Here is a 24,149-nt window from a genome sequence, read left to right on the forward strand (position 1 = left end):
TGTGTGTGTGTGTGTTTAGTTTGTGATTGATAGAAGACCAGGAATGCTAATAAGCCATGCCAAAGGAAGGTCACTGGCAACCTCCTTGAACTTTCCAGGGAGGCAAACACTTTTGGAAATCAGGCTGGATTACCTGTTTCTGGGAAGGACTCAGACAAAGAAGGCCCTGCACACATGAGCTGAAAGGGAGCCTTTCTCACATCCAGACTGGCAGGATGTATGTTAAATCCTCCACAGGAAGTGAAAAAGAAATGATGCTTGACAATCAGCTGCAGCTTTAGACTTTCCCCCAGGCCTGAATCCCTGAGAAGTTACAGTGGGCTTGAAGGCTTCAGATGAGGCATCAAGTGATTGATGTCATTCCATGTGTGCATAATCTTCGAGGTTGCCCAGTGAGGCTGTGTAGGGTAAAGGGTGAAGGCTTTGGAGTCAGCCAAAGCTGGTCGTGAGCCCTAATGCTGCCTCTTACCAACTGAGCCATGGTGGCCAGATTACAAAGCCTCAGCCGTCATGTCTGTAGAACAGAGACTATAAAAGACTCACCTGTCAGAATTGTGATAGTTCTGTGAGATAGTCCAGGCAGGGAGGTGAGCCCAGCGTGGCTGAGAACAGGTTGCTGCCATTTTATTAAACATTTTATCCCTATGGCCAGTAAAAAGCAACCTCCAAGGGAACAAACCACTGGGAGTTAGTGAATTTAGGGAACCACTTAGAACCCTGGGAGAAGGAACATGGCCTCCAGCAATCCTCAAGTCTTCTCAGATTCATCTCCCTTTACATTGCTTGTTAGATGATGAGTTCTAATGATAGTGTATAGCTCTCCTCTGTCGGGGGACTGAGCCCTATCTGTGTCTGAAAAAGCACCCGTGTCTGCATAGTTTGTGTCATATTCAACATGGCTGGGGAAATGAAATGTGCCTTTCACAGATCTGCCGAAAACAGTCATGGCACTTCCTAAACTTTCCCGAGAGTTAAAGGGATGGATCATTATTTCTTCCCTTCGCAACAAATATCAAACTTAAAAAAGAGAATTCCTTTTTGCATTTGGACATGGATGTTTGTTTATAATTTGATTGCAGAATATTGAGAATGCCCTGACCTCTTGGTGGGTGGATGGATGGATGGATGGATGGATGGATGGATGGATGGATAGATAGATAGATAGATAGATGTCCCTAAATATGGCCTATGTCAGTGTCAGATAAAAGTTGTCCATGTAGCTCAGATGCTATGGGAAAAGGATGCAGTTTGGTAAGCAGTATTGACATAAGGAATGTGTTTATGGGGTCTTCAGAGGCCTATCTCCACTACAGGGGGCCTTGAGGAGTAGGTATGGGGCCATTGCCAGGTGATTAGCTCACCTGTGTTATTGAGACAAGGAGCTTCTCTTTCAGAGAGTGCCTGAGGTCAAGAGCATCTCTACTACTTGGATTGGCTGTCAGGGCTCACGGAGAGTAGAGAGGCATTTATACACCACAAGCTATTGCATGCCATAGCTTCTCCTTTTCTTCCCCCTTTATATCCTCTGACTGGCATGACTCTCAGATTTATTAACAGCTTTTTCACGACTTCAGCTTTTCCATCAGGAAGAGAAAGAGGACCGGGAAAATCCAATTTTCTTGTGCATGGCCCTCTTCACCGTCTTGGTTTGTCTTTTGTTTCCCCTCCTTTTGCTTTTTCACATTTAAAAATTTGTGTGTTGCCGCTTTGCATGAGGCTGGAGTTTCTTTTACTTCCTCCCTCCCCTTGATTGTTTCGGAGTTTTTGTTTCCCCCTGGACTTGGGCACAGTGGGCAAGGTCAGCTGTCAAGAGGGCTGCACATCACCGACGCGACTTTCAGAACTTTGCATGGGAACATTAAGCAGCATTCCCTCCCTGATGTCACAGAGTCTCCACTGCTGCACGGGGGACGAGAAAAAGAAGCTCAAAGAGTAGAAAAAGGCAATCCACATCAGGTTATTGGCTTAGCCACGCAAGCACCGAGCAGCACACTAACCCAGAGCGCTTCTCCAGGGGCAGATGCTGCCCAGTGCTAGCTCCAGTGACTCTGGGACATTGATGTACATCTACATCTGGATGTGACACACATGCAGGAGGCCTTAGAGAAAGGACTTAACTGGGGATTAGACGTCCAGTGTCCTGGAGATCAAACTTCTTGTCATCCCTTCAGTTATCAGGTTCATGTGTGTACCCGATAGTTACTTTGCAACTAACTCACTTATGTAAAAATCAGAAAGCCCGAGTTCTGGTTTCAGCTCTATTACTAATTCCATTGGATGAACACTGGACTATACTAGGCTTGTAAAAAGAAGTAGAAAATATGATTTTAAAAGTACTTTCCATTGCTAAGGCAAGATTTCATCTTACCAACTCTACATGAAATGAGGAACATCTTTCTCCTTGGGCATGGATATGAAAACTGGCTAATTCCTTTTTCTCTAAGTGCCTTGAGGTAAACCAAAGTCAGAGTTCTTGGAACTCATCCATATAGCCTGTCAGTCAGGAAATTCATGATGAAATAATGCAGAGCTTTTAAAGAAATGATGGGTGTCTTTCGAAATGGAAAAAAGGAGAAAAATTATACGGATAATAATACCATCGAGTCGCATAATTTTTTTATGTATTTTCAAAGCCCATTCACACTTCTTAATGACTTGGTTTAAGGATATTTTCTACCATAGCCTACACTAGGTAGGTGACATGTCAAAATCTGATGGACCTCTTCTGTTTTCACTGACGGCCTACTACATGATGAGTGCTTTCAATACACATTTGCTGAGTGGATGAATAAATGATTGAATGCATGAAGGAGTAACTTAAAGTCTTCAAAAACACACAGTCAGTTGACTGTTTATTTGGCTCTCACTAGTGCCAAGCACAATAAAGGTTGGGTACACCTAGGAGTTTTGGTAGGTTATGTCAGCCATGAAGGGCACATGATCAGGTTTTGTTGGTAGTTCTGCTGGCTCGCCATAGAAAAAGGAACTAAAATGATAATAACTAGAGCATAGCCATCTTGAAAGAGTCATCAAAGAGGGTTGCTGATCAAATGAGCAATCATGGAGCCCCTAGAAGATCACACAGTGGGTCACTTAGCTCCTGATCTCAGGATGGTACCTTTTATACAAAACCAAATTCTTACTGCAGTAGCAGGGACAATGAAATTGAACTTAGACCCAAGTCCAGCCGCATTCTAAATTCTCTTATTATTATTGTTATTCCTTTAGACAACCTTGAACCCTTGGATCTCAGCTGACCCCTTTGATAACTACAGATAATAAACCTGAATAGGTTGTTCTGAAGATTATATTAAATATTATCTACATAATGCTAAACCAGAGCTAAGGCCCCCATCAAACAATAAGCTTCAAAACTGTTAGTTGGCATCCTCACCACCATCATCACCATCACCCCTGTCTCAGGGACAGGGGGCATTTCCTTGCATGTAAAGCAGTGATAGTAATGCCTGCTCCCTAAGGTCACTGTATGATTGAAAATGCAGCCTTTGAGCTGGGCACCCAGTAGACGGATAGTACATGCTACCTTCTTTCCTTCTCCTTTCTTCTGTGATGTCTTCTCACTTTTCTACCTCAGTTGAGGGCAGTGTAAAGTGGCCCAGTGTCATTGGGGGTGCTCAAAAGGCCCCCGCAGATAGGTAGTCTTGGCTGGTAGCAGAGTGGGTAGTGGAGTACTGGGGAGGGGAAGGAAGAATGAGCAGCACTCTGGGACAAATGACAGGCCTTTTCCTGCCAAACCTGAGTGTACCAGAGGCTGCGATTCTGAAGCTTTTGGAAAGTTTCTGCCTGTTTCTGAAATTATCCCAGTAATTCCTGAGGGAACACTACTATTTGCATAAATCATTCCATACAACTTAATTAGTTACTTATAATACAGAAGACACTTATGATCTCACATTCAAACATTTGGAAAGCAAAAGCGGTTTATTCGTGGTGGTGTATGGTGATGATTGATGATGAGCTAGTTGGCTCTGAGACACCACAATGTCTCAGAGAGCCTTCTGAATCCTCAAAGGGACTCGGGTTATTCTTAAGATGACTTTTAAAGTTCGTAAAAAGTCATATAGACCATAGCAATGAAGACATTACTTATATTGTTAATGTGGTTATTTGTTCAAAAACCAGAATGTCAAGTTCGAAATGGTAGAAACTCACAGCTGACGAAAGGATCCAAATAATCAAGCCCCTTTCTTTGGCAGTGATTTTAGGTAATTGACAGTTCTTATTTGATCTGCTTTATTTTTTGCCTTCTGACATGTGACGCAGGTGGAATGACCAACCATTCTGATTTTCCAGGAATTGTTCCCATTTAAGTACAGAAAGTCCAACATCCTGGGAAACTTCTCAGTCCCGGGCAATATGGATAGTTAGTTACCCCTTTTTGAAGCACCTGACAAATGCCTTTTCAGGAAAGTGCCATGTTTTGGCCAACACCTAACTGACAACACACAAAGAAAGATTCTCTGGTTCAATGGGTCTTCAAACTTGGATTTTGTTGACAAGTAAAATTTTTACAGAGAAAGGAAGGAGCAAGATAGGATCGGTGACTATTTATTTTGCCAAATAATAACATTGTCAAATTTCATGTATCATCATCATCATTTTACAAAAGATAGGACATTCTAAAACCAAAAAAGAATAAAGGAGTAGAATGAAACTTCCATGTTCCCAGTGTCTAGCACAGTATCTGGCATAGAGAAGGTCCTACATTAATATTTGTTGCATGAAATGAATACTGCATAAATTTAGCTTCTATTCAAAGACATACTATAGTGTCCTTTTTTTCCTAATTTGAACCATGGATTGGTACAAACTTTATCTGAGACCATTGTTTGGGAACCAATGGTTGAATCCAAGTCTGTGTGGACCATAGGATTTTTTGGTGGGAATTTTTTATCGTAAATTGTGATAATGGCATTCTGATGTCTACCTCAGTCAGAGATTCATTTTAGTTGGTATAGTCAATCTCTCATGATATAATAGCTCCTGAAGAGAAATAAGACTAAGTTTCTGGCCGTTTAAATCAGAGAATGAAATTCGGTCAACTTCCTTTTAGAGTTCAGTGGCTACCATAAGGAGATGCATCTTTCCTGATATCTACATGGATGGATTTCACCACATCTGGCAGGAATGAGTCAGCAGTCCTCCTTATTTTCTTAAGTCTTAGACAGTGTCTTTATATGCTATAAGTCTCCTTACTTGTCTTTATTCTAATTCATTCAACTACAGAGTGTGGTCAGAAAGCTTGACCAACGGGTGATGAGTACAGATACCACAGGTCCTCTAGATCTGGGATCTACTCTGCAGTGTCTTCCTACCATAGTTGGAATTTCCAAATCACTCACTCTTTTATCATAACCCATGGGTAAAAAAAGTCATTGATAAATTTTACTTAGTATTTATTTTATTGATATCATAGGAAATGTAAATATACATCATGAATGACTCTACACGCTATAAAAAGTCAATTTGAGTCTCTGTTTCAGAGAGTCTTATAATCTCAGTTTTATGTGCTCTTCTTAATAATAAGTCAACTAACTTTCTTCTCTTCTACAAGCCCTGAGCATATTTCTGACTGTAACTTCTGGTGTAATAACCCAGAGTCCAGCTGTTTGGCCTTGAAGCTTCAGCAAAATTGCTGGGCTAATGCAACATCTGTAAATGGTTTGTGAATCATTCTGACTTAGGAGGAGGGTTGCCATTTAGAGTCAATGCATCAGAAGTGGATTTCCTTATTCGTGCTCTCATAATTATTTATAAGCATTTATATATTTCCAGTTTTGCAAATGTACAGAATTCCCATAATTTTTCCTATTGTTCTTATGATCTATATTCGTATCCCAAAGAATGTGGTTAATTCATCTAAATGTTTGCTGAAAAATTAGCCTTGTGGGGCAGATAGTAGAGGTTCCTGTAAAAGTTGCAGAAGGGTGCTTTATAAAATTAGATGATATTATGTGACAGTGGTTTGGAACATGTGACATGCTATGTAACTTTTTTAAAAGAAACGAATAGCTCATCTCCCACAGGAATACTATTGGCAGAGGTGTTTGCAAAAGGTACCCAACCCTTAGTAGGAGGCATCAGGATCTAGAGGAAAGCATATAGCATTTGAAGGTTGACCTTGGTTTGTATGTGGATCTGCTGCTTAGCTGTGATATTGTACAAGTGTGTCACCCCTTCTGAACCTGTTTTATCATCTGTAAAGTGGGGTTAGTAAAACTTTATTTCACAGGGCCCTTTGAGGGTTAAGTAAGAAACAAGCAAGAATTCCAATGAAAAAGCTCTCCTTTCAGATGACACATGAATACACAGATATGTTATCTCTATTAATAATACATTGGTTTTAAGTGTTTTGATCTCTTGTAACTTAAATCACCAAAACAGGTCTTGGTTAATTCCTGTCAAACAATGTGCATGTAAGTGTATGTTATATTCAGACTCTATATAGAAAAGCCTGGAGCATAATAGAGGTCCAATAAATGTGAATTTCCTGTTACATTATGACAACAACAAAATCTTCTACCTCTAGAAAAAACTCTGCTAATAGACTGAGATGAAGAAATGGTGAAAATGAAACAAACACTTTATTCCTATTTTATGTGCACCATTAGTACTGTAATTGAATTTGCAGTCACTAAAGATTTTCTTATTTAGGCTTCTTAAATCAGGTCACTGATTTTTAAGTCTGTCTCTGTTGTAGAGAACTCTCCCTCCCACCTGCTTTTAACATATCCTATCCTCAACCACCCTTAGATTCAGATTCTTTCATTTAGTGACTTTAGACCCTGGCCGTTACGAGTCCCTCACTGAGAGCTCTGGGATGGGACAGTTTTAATTTTTATCACTATCAGCCCCCATATCCTCACTGCCATATTTATTTCCTAGGGAGGAAAAAGAAGTGCACACCCAGCTATAAAAGAAGACACAGGGCAGGTTTCTAGAATTTGTACCTCTGCATTGGCAAATTTCCCTGGTCTGTGTCTCTGAACAGAGTTTTAATCAGCTAGGCTCTAGTACTCAGCATTGAAAGCTTTGAGTACTGCAGAAATGGTAGATTAGCCGCATTTAACAAAATAGAAAGTTTTCATTGTGTCATAAAAAGCCTTATTGATCTTTCTCAGGCATCGACTCCAGGGCATTTTAACAAGCCATTCTGTCTAGACTTGCAGGCTAGAGCCCACAGTGCTAACACAGGAGGAACTGGGCCGCCAACTGCAGGGGGAGGCCAACGGGATGGGCACAGATTTAGGTTTCTCAGTGGGGATTTTCTTAAAGAATTATGTTGATTTTATTCTGCAAAAGAAATGGGTTGGGAGGCTTGCGCAGATGTCCCGTGACACACCTCAGATTCCAGCCTCGTTTGGCTCTCAGCATTTGCCGTGGGACTCTCACATGGTCTCAAGTGAAGGTGTCTTCTCCGTCCCTCAGCTTCCATCAGCATTTCTTCCTTTTGTCCTTTAGAAGCCGGGCTGAAGTCTCTGATGCTCAGGCACTGAGCAGTGGGTCCCTAGGAGTGGGGAAGGCGATGAGTGAGCAGGAGTCGTCACTGTCATCATTTTGACTGCATTTCTATTCATTTCCACAACTTTGTATTTAAAACATTCTGGGGCATATGGGAGATTTTGCAAAAGGTATGAAAAATGGCTGCTCAGAGCATATGATTGAGGAGTTGACATCTACATATAAAATAACCTAAGAATCATTCAATATTTATTGGACGGTTAGGTGTTTTATCAGAATTATCTATAGAGATAACTTTTTAAAGAAGTATGAACTATTTCAAATGTAAAAAAGTATAGACCCTATAATAGAGGATATTATAAACAAATGGTTTAGCCGTCGCCCAGACTGAACAAATCTTAATGTTTGGCTGGTTCTGCTTGATATTCTTTTATAAAGACTTGATCTTATTTGAATACCTCCCTGATTCCATTTTTTCTCTCCCTTCCCAGAAGTAAATGCTACCTTAAGTTGTTGGGTACATTTCCTCTATATGTTTTTCTATTCTTGTAACATATGACTAGAGCTGTAATATATAGTGATTAGTGATGTGTGTGTGTGTGCGCGCGTGCGTGTGTGGAGGTGCGTGTGTGGAGGTGAAGTTTCTTGGCCACTCGTAGTTTATATGCATTATTCTCTATATATACTGGGCAAAGTGAGGAAAATATTAGGTTAAAATCTTTAACACTTGCTGCTCATCAGCCAAACGAAGTGTGGCAGGCTCTAGATCGCCTTTGCTCTTTTAGGATCAGGAATCATTTGAGCTCCTGAAATACCTGTAGGCAGTTTCACATAACACCGATTTGTCTTGTTCTCTGGATGCTTAAAGGTGGATAGTTTCACAAGACAATTTAGATATAGACTCACTGAGGCAGGAGGTAGATTAGATCTTCTTCCACGGGTTTTTCTGATGTTACGGAGGATTCTTTACTTATTTTCGTCTTGGACAAAAGAGAGATTTTACAAAAATAAATATTTTAGAAGTCCGTATGGGTTTAAAAATCCATATTTATTGCTTCTAAATATCTAAAAATCTGTGACTCTTTCATGACTTTTCTGTTCCTTTCTGAACAATATGTGTGGGTGCAGTGAGGATCTAATTTAGATTGCAATTAGGGTCAGTGTATGTGTCACTTACAAAAATCATTTCAGATGACCTACTTCCTGCTCTAGAATCACTGTGGATATTTTCATTATTATTAGTTTTGTTTTTATCAAAATTACAGTCCTCTGCCCTCTCCTCTCCAGCTCTGTGTACCTAGTAATTTTTTTTGCCCTCATCGATTCTGTAGAACATAGTCTCACAATGAGGCGTTTGATACTCCAGTACAATTGCCTTGGTTATTGTGTAACTTGATAAAAGAGGCAGTGTGGGGAACAAAACTAGTGTTGATTATCCTTTTTGAACTGGCCAAAGGTGAAAGGATATGTATTTGTGGATATGTGTATTTTCTCTGATTTTTTTTTTTTAATTGAAAAACTTCAATGCACAATCTAAAACTTATCTCCAGGAAGGTGACCCGGGTTAAATTCTTCACCATTCTAATCACCCGTATCCTCAGTGTAGCATCAAGAAACAGGTCTTCGTAAACACTGTGAAACAGTGATAGCATTAAAATTATTGATGTAATTGAAATACTTACTTATCATTGAGCCCATGTAGTTCTAGGTGTGTCTTTTTTCATCCCGATGAGAGTGAAAGCAATCCAAGCACTGGTTCTCTGAGGTGACAGCCGTAGGTAGTATCCTAGATCATCTGAGAAACAGACACAGGAGTTAGACCTAGGGGTCAGTTCTGTTGCTAGTAGAGCTGGGTTAGAGCATGTGGGTTTGATCAGCCATCAAGTCGGGCTTCCTTGCAATTTTCCTCCTGAAATAAATTCAGCCACTCAGCCATAGGCAGAACAGCCAGAAGACCACAGACCTTCTTCTGCAGAGGTAGGGTCTGCTCTGGTAGGTTTTAGTACATGGAAGAACCTAGAGGAACTTGCAATCCTTGCAGGAAGGGCAGATCTGAAGGAGAAAGGCAGGTCACACAGGAATAGTAAGTACCTAGTTAAGAAAAGTGGACCTATGGGTATCAGATTTTTACTGTATCACTGAGCAGATAAGTCACTTCTCCTGTCATTGGAGGAAGTGAATGAGAAAAGTAGAGAAGGTGGAAGTTTTACTCTAAAACTATTCCCTCTGGAGAGTGGGGAAGAAGTGTTCTCATGGAGTCCTGGAGACAGGGAAATGGACTTCCCTCTGCAAGATGGAATGCGCTGTTTGTGTTCAGTGCATGTTTGATTGACTGATCCACAATTAAAATGAGAAGCTGGTGGTGAAAGAAACATAATTACAGTTTGACTCATATGGGTCTGGTGGTTAATGGAAAACAATGTACAGCATATTGTATAAATTATTATAAGTGGGAAGGCAGACATATGCAGCACAATTGCCTCAGGCCATGGTTTCTTAGCAATATCCATTCTGCCTTGGAGATGGCTTCTGGAACCCTCTTCGCCTCTCAGGCCATATGTCTACCTACTGAGCCCTTGATACAACACCAACATAACCTTGCCACTCACAAGCTGAGGTTCTCTGCTGGTTCTCCATCCCCGGTGCCTCAGAATATGACAAATGAGGCCATGGCCTGCATCATGAGCCTGCACACATGCCTGGTACTCCAGCCACGTTGAACTTCTCACCATCCCCTGAATACCCTGTGCTTTTCTAATGACCCTACCAGTGCATACTCTGTTTCTTCTAAAACCTCATCCCTCTCTTTGTATGGTGAACTCATTCTTCAAGACACAGTTTGTTTGACCTCCTACGTGGAGCCTTCCCTAACACCCAGGGTCAGTTATTTTTTTCTTCTGTGAGCCTATCTCACCTATTAAACATTTACTACAGTGTATTGTAATTACTTATTTATGTGTGCATTCTCAACAATAACAACAACAGCTAGCATGTCTATGGCTAGAAACTGGACCATGAACTTTATCCGATTCATGTCTCACAATGATTCTATGAAATATGTACATGGTCATTCTCATTTTGTAGATTAGGGTACTAAGGGTTAGAGAAGTTTAAGTAGTAAGCTACAGTTCCATGGAGTTAGGTAAGTTTCAGAGCTGGCTGTCAAACTCAGGCCTGTTTAATTCCAAGCTTTTATCATTACATTCCATGTTATCAGGCCTGTATGTGGTCCCACCACACTCTGAGTTACAGGATGGTGCCTGTAGTGATGTTTAATATGAGTCTACATCAGGGTCTGGCATGTAGTAGCCATTCATTTTTTTTTTTTGGCTGTACAGTTTCTCTTCTTTGGTAAAGAATAGGCTAATTATTCCTATTCGAGGGTTGCCATGCAATTTAAGTGCATTCAGCATTGGACACATCACCTGGTGCATAGTAGGCACCTGCACATACTTATTCCTTAAATGAATGAACAGAAAATTTAACTCATTGTAATGTAATCGAGAGCTCTGTGGTCTTCAGGATGCCATTAGCTTTCTAGTGATTTCAGTGAAGCGTGATTTTCCAGGCCATTCTTTTGTGAACTGAGACAGCTTCTCTCGCCAGGGTACTGACTGTTTATTTTCCAAGTGACAACTTGATTTACTATTTTCCTTCTCATCACTTCCAAGGAGCATCTGTAGGCTAGTGAGTGACCCAGGCAGTGTGGAAAAGTCCATTTATTTCTTTGCTGATCTTCCTACAGAGAGTCTCTGAGGATGAGGGTTCGAAATGGCCTCAGGAGGTCAGAAATCTTATGTGTTTTCTTTTGTAGTTCAGGATTGCTCATAGTGACACAATCTGCTGATTGCTGGTACACTCTGCTTTTAAAATACCCGTATGATGGGATGTGGCAGGTAAAGGATTCATTGTTTATCCTAAGGGATGGCTCTGTAGTTTGGTCTATCCAAATGCTTGTTCAGCCCTAAAATATATTGCAAGGGAGATGGGACAGGAAGAACCAATGTACAGCCACTTGTGCAATCTTTTACCTTTCTTAATGGGTGTGTCCCTCCCCTAATTCTAGCAGGAAATGTCATTAGGTAATATACAATAGAATTCACTCCAGTAACGGAATTTCTGCTTTTCCTTCATTTCTGCAAATATGTTCATCTCTCATCTCACAGCTCAACAGCTAACGTGAATATCTGCCCACATCTCGTAAGAGGCCCTTAGAGGTGGGAATTCTTGTTCTAGATTTTGGATTCTTAGCATGTTCTTAGCATGTAAAGGAAACAGAATTGTGCAAGAACAAACTCACATTTGTTGTTTTAGCTCAAGGTTTCTTTCAGAATCTAGTGGAGATGCAGGCTCCCCGACCCCCCCAAAAAATAGGGCACCTGGGAAATTGTGGATTTCTCTGAAAGTTTATTTCTGCTTTCATACCCCCCCTGCCTTGGGCTCAGTGCTGCTTTCATCCTCATGAGGGTTTCTTTGTCTGGGAAGCAGTGGCCGGAAGAATCGGGTGACATGTCAGTTCACAACTTGACACCCTGACACCTCTCATTGCAGCTGCACTGATGGAGGAAGGGCAGTGCTATTCCTGCTGGGTTTTGTGGATCAGAGGAAGGGAGTGAGCGGGCCAGCCCCAAGGCCTAGGCTATCTCTTTGTCTGGCAGGGAGGGCAGCAGTAGCTCCAGTGTTTTCGTGCCTCATTAACTCCAGGGTGGACCTGGCCAGGATGGCCAGCCAGGGTTATCTTTGCATCAGTGAAGACTAAAGTACCAGCTGCTGCACAGAGGCCAGTTGAAGGACAAAGGATTCAAAGATGAGAACAGTTTTGCCCTGGTCTCTGAGGCCATCCTCAGGGAACTGGCTCCCACTGCCTTTCTGGAGCACAGCAGGTGTTGTGCTCAGGGCCACTGGTTACAGCCACCCCAGGGGTGTTACCATTTTAATAGGCTCTTCCAAATTGTGCCAAAAAACCCATTACTAAGGCTGTGCGATGGAGATGAAGAGTGTGAGCTCCTCAGATTGACGTTTTCCAACCTGCTACTAGAGAATCTTGGAATAGAGCCAGCTCTACTCACTGATCCCTGCTTGGGCTCCTGCTGCCTGAATGGCCTCTTCCCTGTCATTGTCTATGGCTTCTCCTTTTGACACCCTGAACTTCATGCAGTCGCAGGACACCAAATATAGGGTCCTAGGCACATACTCCTCTGAGAATCTGAGTTCCTGACAAGGCGGTGGTGCAATGTAGTAGCAAAAGGTATGGCATCAGGGGCCTGAGAATCAGGGAATGAGAATCAGGGACTGAGGTTTTGGAACTGGCTTAAGAGCTTCACAGTGCCTTGCATAACCTGTCTGAACTCTGCTTCCATCTTTTTACATTGGCATAATCATAGCAAAGTAACCTCACAGAGCGTTGAGAGAGTATAAATAACGGTTAACAAAGCATTTGGAAGTATACGATATTTTAGAAACTGTGGACATCTGTTTCCAAATGAACCTAGGATTCTCCTTTACTTCTTTACTCAAATGTATTCTCATTCGAGCCCTTTTATGTAGCATGCTGTGTCCTTGTCCCTCAAAATTTTTCTCTGGCCCTTGGTTTTCCATGGCTGTGTTGGGATCTTAGGTATCCAAATGAGTTTCCTCCTGTGGTCTCTGGTTCGCTAGCATCTCTGCCTCTCGGTTCCTTTGGCTGTCTCTTCTAGGAACTTTTCGCTTCCATTCTTGCTTAGTGAAATGCAAACCTCACTTGAGAACTATATCACCATCCAAGTCAGACCAGTCCAAGGCACCCCCTGGAAAAGTAGTTCATATGTGTTCTCGTCTTTTAGCTCTCTGCCTTCAGTTATCTCTTTCTTCCAGTTTACTCTCAGTGCGATCTTTTAAAAATATAAGTTGGACCCTCTATCCTCTCAGTAAATTTATGTAATCATTCCTCATAACCTTCAGAATAAAGTCCAGATTTCTTGATCTCAAAGCCTAAGACGCCAAGGTATCAGGAGCCACAGGTCCAATTAAACAGTGATATGCATTTTTCCACACTTCTTAGATTGCATAATAAAAAATAATATATTGAACATTTTAATGCGTTTTGGAATTTCTCAGAGAAATAGAGTTATTATATACATCATTATTTGGGTTTTTTTTTGGGTGAGAGAATGGAAAATAGAATTGAGTAAATGCTTATTAATGCTATGTATATATCAGTACTGGGATTAACAAGCCATTTGAAAAACCAGTGCTTTACATATCTTATACATCTGATTTAAAATTTTGAGTTGTACATATCTAGATTGCATCTAACGTTTAATCAATTGTACACTTACAAATAATGGGTAAATGATTTGTTGTCCTAGAGTCGAGTTCTGCTTCTCATGCAGTGAGAATAATATTTTTATTTTAACACTCATGCAATTGATTGCGAATTTTAGAGTGATATAATTTAAATGGATCTAAACAGTCCATTAGCCATGTCAGTGCCTACCCTCTTGCCAAGCTGTACTTTATGCTAAGCTGTTGTGTACTGTGTTACATAATCCCCTGCATTCATTTTCTCTACCTATTTAGCTTGAATGCGTGCAAGGTGACTGCATTGTCTCTTCAACCTCCTTCCCAGTGTACACACCAAGTATAGAAAACAGAATTTGAGCAGCGTTACCTTTTTTTTTAGTGGAGAGTGTAGAGAATTGAATGGGCTTGGAGATGTGGGTTTGTCACTGTTTGGTTTTATACCTTTACATTCACTGTCAGCTAGTATGATTTTCAAGGTGATAAGAAAATAACTCGAGCCTTAACTACTGGAAGGAAATTAAGACAGATTGGGATCTTAGTGGAAAAAGGTCATTTGTGAGAGTATAAAAAGGAACAGTGTCTTCAAGGTCCTCTTTCTCCATCCAAGCCCCTTATTTGCTCTTCTGAAGACTGGATCATGCACTGCCCGTGCCTCTCCTCCCCGTAGAAATCAGGAGGAAAGTATCCCATGAATTACACACGATATGATAGTGCTTATCCATTATATGTTTCAGAGAGTAGCTTTCAGTTGTCTGTTGTTTGTTGACGAGTGGAGGGGGTACCTGGCATCTGCAATGCTGTGCTCTTGGTGGCCTCCTCCAGTCCAGGGAAGAGAGAAACTGGGGAAATTCATCATTGTGTGCAGAGATTGGGAAGGTTGTGAACTATTGCAGCAGTGTTTATTAGATACTTGCAAAAGAAGATATTTGGTTACTTTTGGTTAATTTGCATGTAGATTAGCATAAATATGCATGTGATTTACATAGACAGTTTTCCCTCACATTGGTTATATTTCTTGTTTATTGTGATGATGTCATTGTCATCATTGTCATTTACAATGATGTCATTTTCCTTCCACGGCCTTCTACATAAAGCAAGTTCTTGTGTTTTAAATACACCCGGATTCCCGGGGAGGAAGGAAAGTATTTCTGTTGTTGAGGAAGCATGAGTTACACAGGGAGGGGAGAATAAGTTTCTGACTCCATTTATCCAAGATTTGGGATGGTTTGTAAGTCAAGGCACGATTCCATAGAATCATTCATGCCCTTTAAGAAGTAGAAAGGAACCTGTGGTATATCCAGAGTGAAGGGCCAGGGAAAGGTGACTGGTATTTAGAGAAATGCCCAGAGGCACTTTAGAAGTCCCAAATAACACTCATTGTTCTCGGGCAACTCTCTTATTCCTAGTCACAGGTTTCTTCCATAATCAAACAAAGGCATTATATCAGGCAATCTCCAAAATTCCTCATAGATCTAAAATATATTATTTTGACAGATCCCTTGGTCTAATTATAAGAAAAGTATTAAGTACCGTGTAGCACATTAATACCCTGGTGCCTTGCTGTTCTGTGACAAGCCCTCCCCCTCTAAAGGGTACTTGACGATTCAGCTGCTCTTTAGAGGCCTCCTTTCCTTGCTCATTTATCTCAGTTCAATAACTTAAATGTTTACAGAAGACACCCATTAATATACCACGTGGGTGCCAAGGACAGGCATAGGTGTTGGCTCTGTGCATATCTGTGTCTGTAGGCAAAGAGCTTAGTGGTCATAACTTTGTTTGATTTACCATCTTCTACTGTAGATCAGGTTCCCCTCCAGGGCTACTGGACAAAGGCTGCTTGTCCAGTTGCATTTTAACAAAGCCATTTCTGTAGAAATGAGAGGAGCGATCATGACAATAGATGGGTCACCAGGGTGATCTATTTCAAACGTAAACGTTGTGTTAAATTTTTACTCTATGATTTTTTTGGCTATTTTTGGTAAAACATACAGGCATAGGTTATGTGCTGAGTAGTACTTGCTTCTTGTAGTATATGTATAAGAGACACTGTGGTTATTTATTATTTATTAAAGTGGATAGATCCCTTTTGCTTATACCAGTATGTGTGTGCAAACAAATATGCAGGTAGACACATGTCATTGAGTCCCTCTAGTGGACTAGGACAAACTTATCTCTTCTTTACCTCTCTGGAGTGTGAAGTTGAGGTTCATGTTTTGATCATTTCAGGGTGCTATGATTAATTTAATGGTATGTAGTGGGTGGTCATCTCTCCACATTATAAGAGTGACTTCTTTACAGCTCTTACCTTATGGTGAGAAAATATTTGTTTCATTTTACTTAAGTGACTTACCAAGGACTGTGAGGATTTGAGTTGAGGCAGAATTGGCTTTGGTTAATAAGGCCGAAGTGTAGTTTTTGAAGGGAAAATAGAATTCTCTCAACCTTATTTTGTAGTTCCCTTGCCTTAGAAGGAAACTGAATATCTAACCTTGTATTATTGCCCATTAATGAGGCGCTTTTGCTAGCTTGTGACCAACCCTGATATGAAGTAGGCCTCTCTAAGTGATGCTGCCTTACAAGAGGACGAATGGAAATCCATATGCAGTGTGTCGAAATTATATATCACAGCAACAAATGATGAAATAAAATATATTCTATCATCTTGCCTTGACAAATAGACCTTTGAAACTACCTGGTAAGCCAGGTTCACATTTAGAATCTTTGGATTCCTCAGAGTTCTGCACTGGAAATGCTAGCACAGAGAGTCCCTCTGGTCCTCAGCCTGTGGCCTGTGCCTGTCCCCCTCCTGTACCCACCTTTAGCTCCATCCTATATCACAAGGGGTCTGTTATAAATGCACATGGATGCCCCAGGCCGCCAGGGCTGGCCCCCAGACCTTGAAGTGTGCACTTTGACAGCAGGATTTTTCTTCAAAAAGTAGACTGAGGGAAGAGACCTGCACAAGCCCTGGAAACAGACTTGGGGCTCTTTGGGTAGGGAATTACAGGGTCCCAGTGTCTGGAGGAACACGGTCTTGAAAGAGAGTATCGCTCTAGTGGAATGCCATCTTGGCCTTGTGGACTCCTAGTTTTATGGGGAAAGGTAGTCTGACTAGAGCCATCTAAAACATGAGAGCCTCAGAGCAGAGGTCCCTTTAGTCTAAGGGAGGCACTGCTGTCTTGTCAAAGCATATCACCAAATTCCATTCTGTTCCCTTTTCCTCATCTACTTGATAACCTTCTCAGATACAGCCTTCTGTTTAATAATCCAGTCATGTTCCCCTGGGCTTAGGACTCTACCATGGAAACCAAAGTTAGCTGGGTTATTGATGGACAGAAATCAAAGCCAGATCTTTCAGGGTAATTGATTTTTAGTTTTTGGTCAATAAAAGTTACATAGAGCTAAAGAACCTTTTGTCAGAACAGTTAATTATCCATTCTAAACCAGCTCTTCTACAAGCGTTTAAAAGCCATCCTTGAAGCAAAAGCAATGTAAACCTCACTTTACCATTTCACATGAAATTTCCCTTCAGGTTTTTTTTTTTTTTTTTTGGAGAAAATCTGAAGAGAAGGCAGCAAGCTCTCCTGTACCATCGTGCTGGTCTTCTACCCTTGTATGTACATATAGCTTCTCTGCAGTTTCTTTCTCTGCTGGTTTCCATGGTGCTGAGATATAAGTCTTGTGGAAGATTTGGAGGGAGCATTGTGCTGGTGTCGGCCCACTGGCAGGGGCAGTCCCCTGGGGGTGTGTCCTCCTTGGTGTTTGCAGAGATCTGACTCATGCATTAACTGCTTTCCTCTTGTTTTTTTTTTTTTTTTCTCCTGCAGCTCGAGAGGAGAATGTGGCCACTTTCCGAGGCTCAGAGTACCTGTGCTACGACCTGTCTCAGAACCCAATCCAGAGCAGCAGTGATGAAATCACCCTGTCCTTTAAGACCTGGCAACGGAATGGGCTCATCCTCCACACGGGCAAGTCGGCTGACTATGTCAACCTGGCTCTGAAGGATGGCGCGGTCTCCTTGGTCATTAACCTGGGGTCCGGGGCCTTCGAGGCCATCGTGGAGCCAGTGAATGGAAAATTCAACGACAACGCCTGGCACGATGTCAAAGTGACACGCAACCTCCGGCAGGTAATGCTGAGGGGAGAGAGTGCCCGGAGGCTCGTCTTAGGTAGCTGGGGCGGAAGTTTGGGTAGCAGTTGATGAATGAGGTGGAGATGGCTGTAGATACAGGTTTGGATTCGTACAAGTCTTTCTCCGAGTCTGCAGTTTCACAAGAAAAATTATTAAAAATATGCTTCTTCTCATACTTTAATTCTCCATTTGTGCTTGTTATTTAAGAAAACAGTTCAGTTGTATAGATAATAAAAGTTATAAGTACTTTCATTCTTTTTATTCTGCTTTCCTTTTTATCATTTTCTTAATTACATTCGAATCTCGTATTATTGCTAAATTCAATTAGAGACAGTGTTTTGTTTCTACAGCTTGGTAGCTTTTCCTCATTCTTTCTTTGAATATATGTTTTCCTTTTTAATTAAGTTAGCCATTTCCATGTTGCTATAATTTTAATTCCCTCCAGTAAAAAAGTTTTCCTTTTTCTCTTTTTATTTACCACTCTTCGCCCAATTTTATTTTTTTCGGTTGTTATGTTAACCTCTATTAGCCTTGGACTGACTTAGCCGGAATCTTTCTGAATCCCTCTGTTTCTCTGTTCCTTGGTGCGGTGGTCCTCCTTTATTGCCCTTGTCTCTACCTCCCAGACTCTTCAGTTGATTGGGAGGCCTGGAAAGTGGAAGGACCCAAATAAAAAAAGTCAACTCCGGAGCAGCCTTTCCTGGTTCTGTCCCGGCTTGAGAACTCCCATCGCTTGCCGGTTCTAAGCAGGCGACTCTGTCAGGTGACGACGCTCTCAGAAAGCCTTAGCCAAGTGAAGGTGTTTTCAGTTGCATAACTAATAATAATAATAATAATACCACCTCACCAGCCCACATCAGTTAAAAAAAGCATTTCCTATAAAAGTAGGTCTGTGCCGAGACTGCCTTTTTTAGGTTGCTATTATCGTTTGGTTTTTCTTCTTATGAATTTGTCATTAAACCTAGTTGGACAGCGTTCATCCTTTATTAATCAGAAGACATTATGCAAATTTCCAGAAAGTGCTTATCAAATTTTCTTCTGCAATACGATTGATTTAATGCCTTCTAATGTAAATAGGAAAGCATAAGAACCGACAGGTGTTTGCATATGTTTTCTGTTTGATAAAATTGTAGCTCCTTAATAATGCTAAATAAGTGGAGAAGGCTCACACACATTGGAAGCACACAATATTCGAAGCATCTTTTTCCATGCTTACGTATGCCAAGAAAGCCACCTGGTTGGGAAGTTCTCTTCTATCCGTGGTGAAGCTGCCAAATAACACAAGACTTAGAGTTCCCAGTCATTTTAATACACAAGGATTAGACATTTTGAGTCACTGTTCTTTCTGTGTTTTTTTTCTCCAAGGCCAAAGAACTCTATTGTTGATGTTTTCCTTCATCATCCTCCATCCATACTTACTCAGAAGAGACCTTCTCAACTGTCAAGAGAGCCCAAATCAAATTTCCATTTGCTAACATATAAGGGGTTGATATGTTTGAGTAGCAGAGACCAGACCAAAAAGTGAAATATGACCTTTTGCCAGTTTTGACTGGCAGGTACACAATAACATTCTTTACGCATTAGGCAGTGGAGAGGAGAATTCTCATGGTACTAGAGAGCAGAATTGGGTTGTGGTTCTCACAACCAATCTGTTTCTCTAACTCTCTCTCACCGTACATATTTCCCTGCCATTCTAGAAATGATTCCAACTGGCTAGATAAAAGCTCACTTTTATTTCTAATAAAAACACTTTTCTAAAATAGAATCAGGCTCCAGTTTGTTCCTTTAAACTGAGAGGGGGGATAAACCAAACTGCAATCCAGATGTTGCTTGTGTTGTTTAATCAGAGCAAGGAAAAGATGGCAACCCTGAAGGGTTTCTTCTCCAGGTTCTAAGACCCAGCTCCTCTCTGTGCCCTTGGACAAGCCATTTAACCTTTCTACGCCTCCATTTCCATTTATGAAACGGTGATTACAACCCATCCCAGCCGTGTGTGATGGCTAAATATGCAAAGTACCTTATGTTCCAGAAGGATTATGAGTTCATCCGTGGTCTGGGTGCTAGACTTGCTGTGACATGTACACGATTTACAGGCCGAGTATTTTGTCACAAAGGTGACTGTGTCTGTCTGTCACCAAGGATGCAGCTAAGCAGAGCTATCAGTTCTAGACAAGGCTACAGGATGTTGGGGCATTTCTTGGCAGAGGGAGTATGAATGTAAAGTGCACCTAAGATTGGACCTCGCTGGAACCCTGACTGAATTTTGCATCCAAATACAATTTATTGAAAGGGGGAAATCTCAGAAAAGCAGAGTTGATTTTGTAAATGTAAACTTTTCAATGCTGAATCATCTAATATTATTTTGCCCACTAAAAATAAATTTATAGCATCTTTTTGAGTTCCTCAGGATACATTCAAAGGTGTGGGAAGCCCTATTTCTGTTAAACTATAAATTGCTTCATAAATATTTGATAACAAGCTTATGGCATTGTCCTCTTTTTTTTTTTTTTTTTTTGGGTAAGATTGAATGGCTTCTGTGGCAAAGATTCATTTCAGAAAAGCTTACTTGAACTTCATTACCAAACGGAGCAGAGCTTGTCCCATTTCCTCCTTCATGGTCATCTACTTGTGGATTTGCCTTTGAATCAAGTCAGGGCCATGGCCAGATACTTACTCAAAGGAAAGAATGTAGACTCTCTGTTCCAAACCATAACTGGGATTAGGTACCATGGTAGTTAGGTATTTCTGGGGTTTTGGGGTTTTTTTGGTATTGCTTTTTTTTTTCTTGTTTGTTTGTTTTTTTGTTTTTTGTTTTTTTTTGGTGCACGACCTTGCCTGAGTCCAGTGTCATGGCCATCACATGAATTGCTTTACCTCTATATGTCATTTTTGTCAAACCTCAAACACAAAACTGGGGTTACCAGTCTTCCAGCCTTCTGGCCTCCCAGCTCAGGGTGTGTTGGCGGTTTAGCATTGGAAAACAGCAAGTTGGAGACTAATCGCAGGGCCTCTCTTATGTTTAACCGGCCAATCCTCTCTGCTCTCTGTACAAGAAACTGCTTAAAAGCTTGAAAAGCATTCTAATGGTGGGAGAGCGAGTTCAACAGGAAGCATTCTGGGAAAGGAAGAACGATAATAACTTCGTTGGGTAATAGAGACGTCTCCAACTCTTTTGATGCATTCTAACCACACAGTTATTCTAAACTGAGAGGGAAGGAAAGAGAAAAATGCCACCTTCCCGCTGCACAAATCCATACAAAGTCAGTGGGGTTGTGGATCTTTACGTTACCTATGGAAACCCAGAGTAAGGTACATAATGTAGACTTCCTATGCCAGGTGTGACCTGTACATGTTTTAAGTTCTTTTTGTTCTAGGAGAAAGTCATGATCGTCCACGCATTTAGTCAGAATCAGATGTGAAAAAAAATCCCTAACGTATTGGTATTTCTATCTACTTATCTACATGTCGAATGATAAATTTTGGGGGTCTTTTTTTTTCAGGACAGGTGGACTATGTATGGGCTAGAGGGTGGGAAGGGAAAGAGGGTGGCGTTCATTCAGAAGAGCTCTCGGAAAGTAAGTATGATGCTAATTCTAACTGGGGTGAGGTCCGCTCTGAGTGGTATTTGGAAGAAGCGGGGATTTAAATGACAAGGTGGACTGCACCTCCTTTCCTGGCTGTGCCCTGGGCGCTGAGGTTTTCCATAGAGTCCTGGTCTCATTGTCTTCCCCCACTCTCTTTTTCTGTGTTGGGTGCCTTTTTTTTGAAAAACTAACACGAGATCATTCATGCAATGTGTCATTTTACTAACCGACTAATGTACTAACACCCTAACGACTCATCTTTGTTTTTTAGTTTTTTTAATTAACAATCGTTCTGTTCACAATTTTTAATTTCCTTTCTTCCCCCTTTTCCGCAAAGCACTCAGGCATCGGACACGCTATGGTAAACAAACTACATTGTCTGGTAGATATCATTCTTATTGTCTCTTTTTTTGGGTTTGCCGTGTGTTGCCCCCCTTTCCTCCCCAACCCCCCTTTTGTCCTCTTTGTACTTATTTCTTCTTCTTTTAAAACTTTTGTTGAATTAAATGCAAGATTTTCTTTTTCTTGAGAAAAAAAAAAAAACAAAAACAAAAAAAGGAAGGGGATGAACCTGTCCTGCAAATGTTATTTGGACAAGTTTGGTTGAAACTGTTTCCTTTCCAAAAAAAAAATTTTTTTAAGGAAAGTTTCTCCATTTAGCTAAATTTGTTTTCTTTGGTTTTCTTATTTTGCCACTTCGAAGCTACAGAATAGGGATGGCAGGATTTATACTGAGGAATTTTCTAATCTCCGTGTCTTCCTACCCCTCTCTCTCTTCCTCCGTTTACTCTCCCCATTCCTTAATCCCCGCTTTCTTTCCCTTTCGTGTGGCCAAGGCTGCCACAGGTGATCTGGAGAGGAAAGTACTCTACTTCCTACCTGGATTCTTCTTTTCCCCTCTCTCACCTCACTCCCCACCGTGGCCAAAGGGAGCTTCTCCAATTGTGTTCTCCATACAAACTCTGCATGGCATGTTCCTGTCTCGTGGATGTCTCCGCCGGCATCAGAATTTGTTCCCTCATTTCCTCCTCATTACTAACAGCCTACCGATAATTATCAACCCAGTTCCATTTCCTTCTCTCTCTCTGTCTCTCTTTTTTTTTGTCTTCACTCTTTTTTATTCTCCTCTCATCCTTCATATATTTTGGGGTTGGGTTTGGACTTTTTCTTTTCTTTTTTTTCAGTGAGGGAGGTGGCAAGCAGGGGAAAGACTACCTTTTATAGTTTTGAGTGATATATTTTTCACTTCCATCTTGTTTTTCAGTTTGTGCAGTGCATGTAAGGATGAAGTGGATTTTGATTCTCTCCTTTAGTTCTCCTCACCCTTTCCTACTTCCCTGCCTTTTTTCTTCTGCCTTCTCTCTTGGCTCCAGATAATTTTTGCATGGGTGTGTCAGCGTATGGTGTGTGCACGCTTTGAGGCCCCATCTCTTCTCTCTGCCCTCTGCTCCTTTCATGGATGTTGGGTATATGGGTGCTCTTTCTTCTCTGTGGGCATTATTATTATTATTATTTTGATTATTATGCCTCATCATTCCTTTCTTTTTGTTGGAGTTGCCCTTTTGGTTTGGGTCATTTCTTCTCTTGGTGGTGGTGATGGCAGCGAAGGGAGGGTAGGGGTTGGTGTCCTGGGGAAGCCAAGCCCATGGCATGTATCGTCCATGACACATCACAATCGAGACCCTTCTTCTTCCCTCCCTGAATGCATGTTTGTCAGCGTGGTGTGAGTCTAAAAAGAAACAAATAAGAAAGAAAAGAAAAAGAAAAGAAAAAAGGAAAAAAAAAAAACAAACCATGCACAACCAAAGACCAACCCCTAACAAACTCATCGTCAAATGTCTCCTTTGCTGTTTTTCACTACCACCATAATTAACAACCAGTAAAAAAGTAAATGATCATTTATCAATGGACTGAGACAAGTGATGTCGTCTGAGGATAGTTCCATTTTCTAGCCTGACTAAGAGTGCAGTGGGTAGAGCAACTTGCTGAGCTTGGCAGTGCCAACAAACTGCCACAGGAGTCTGCAGGGGAATGCTGGAGGCTTGGGCCGCAGGGAAGGCAGACCAGAAAATGGAACTTGGCAGCACATACCAAAATCAAACCAAATTAGAAAGAATTCCTCACCAAAATCTTAATGAAAGTGAAGCCACAGGTGGGGGAAGCCACCGGATTTTGATAGGACTGTAAGGTCATTGTTGGGATTTTTTTTTTTTTTTTGTCCCTATGTCCCTCCACCAGGTGACAATATCTGTGGATGGCATCCTTACCACGACAGGCTACACTCAAGAGGACTACACCATGCTGGGCTCGGATGACTTCTTCTACGTGGGAGGAAGCCCAAGCACTGCTGACCTGCCAGGCTCTCCCGTCAGTAACAACTTCATGGGCTGCCTTAAAGAGGTAAAGTTCACAAGCTCCACTTAATGCACTGCCTAAGAACAAATAAATTTTTCTGTTCAATGACTGGCTCTGTCACCTAATCTATGAGGCCATAGGTGGTAGCAGGTAAGACTTTGGACTTGGAAGTAGAGTCCTAGGTTTTAGTTAGAGCTTAAGCTGGTTGCATGACCTTGGGTTCACTGCTAAAGTGCTCTATTCTGTTTTCTCATCTAAGTAATGGCAAACCTTATTTCACAGGTAACTGTGCTTTATAAATTAGATAACACAAA

General features: G+C 41.3%; 1 protein-coding gene across 1 annotated transcript in view; it reads left to right on the forward strand.

Annotated features, from left to right (window-relative positions):
• NRXN3 (neurexin 3) overlaps nucleotides 1-24,149 on the forward strand; it is a 1,427,156-nt gene that overhangs the window by 336,168 nt on the left and 1,066,839 nt on the right. Inside the window, exons 4-5 of the mRNA XM_023528800.1 lie at nucleotides 17,592-17,893; nucleotides 23,719-23,880. Coding sequence (XP_023384568.1) covers nucleotides 17,592-17,893; nucleotides 23,719-23,880 — 464 coding nt within the window. The remainder of the gene's footprint in view (nucleotides 1-17,591; nucleotides 17,894-23,718; nucleotides 23,881-24,149) is intronic.

This window comes from Pteropus vampyrus, unplaced genomic scaffold (assembly GCF_000151845.1).
Source record: "Pteropus vampyrus isolate Shadow unplaced genomic scaffold, Pvam_2.0 Scaffold32, whole genome shotgun sequence".
Lineage (NCBI taxonomy): Eukaryota > Metazoa > Chordata > Mammalia > Chiroptera > Pteropodidae > Pteropus > Pteropus vampyrus.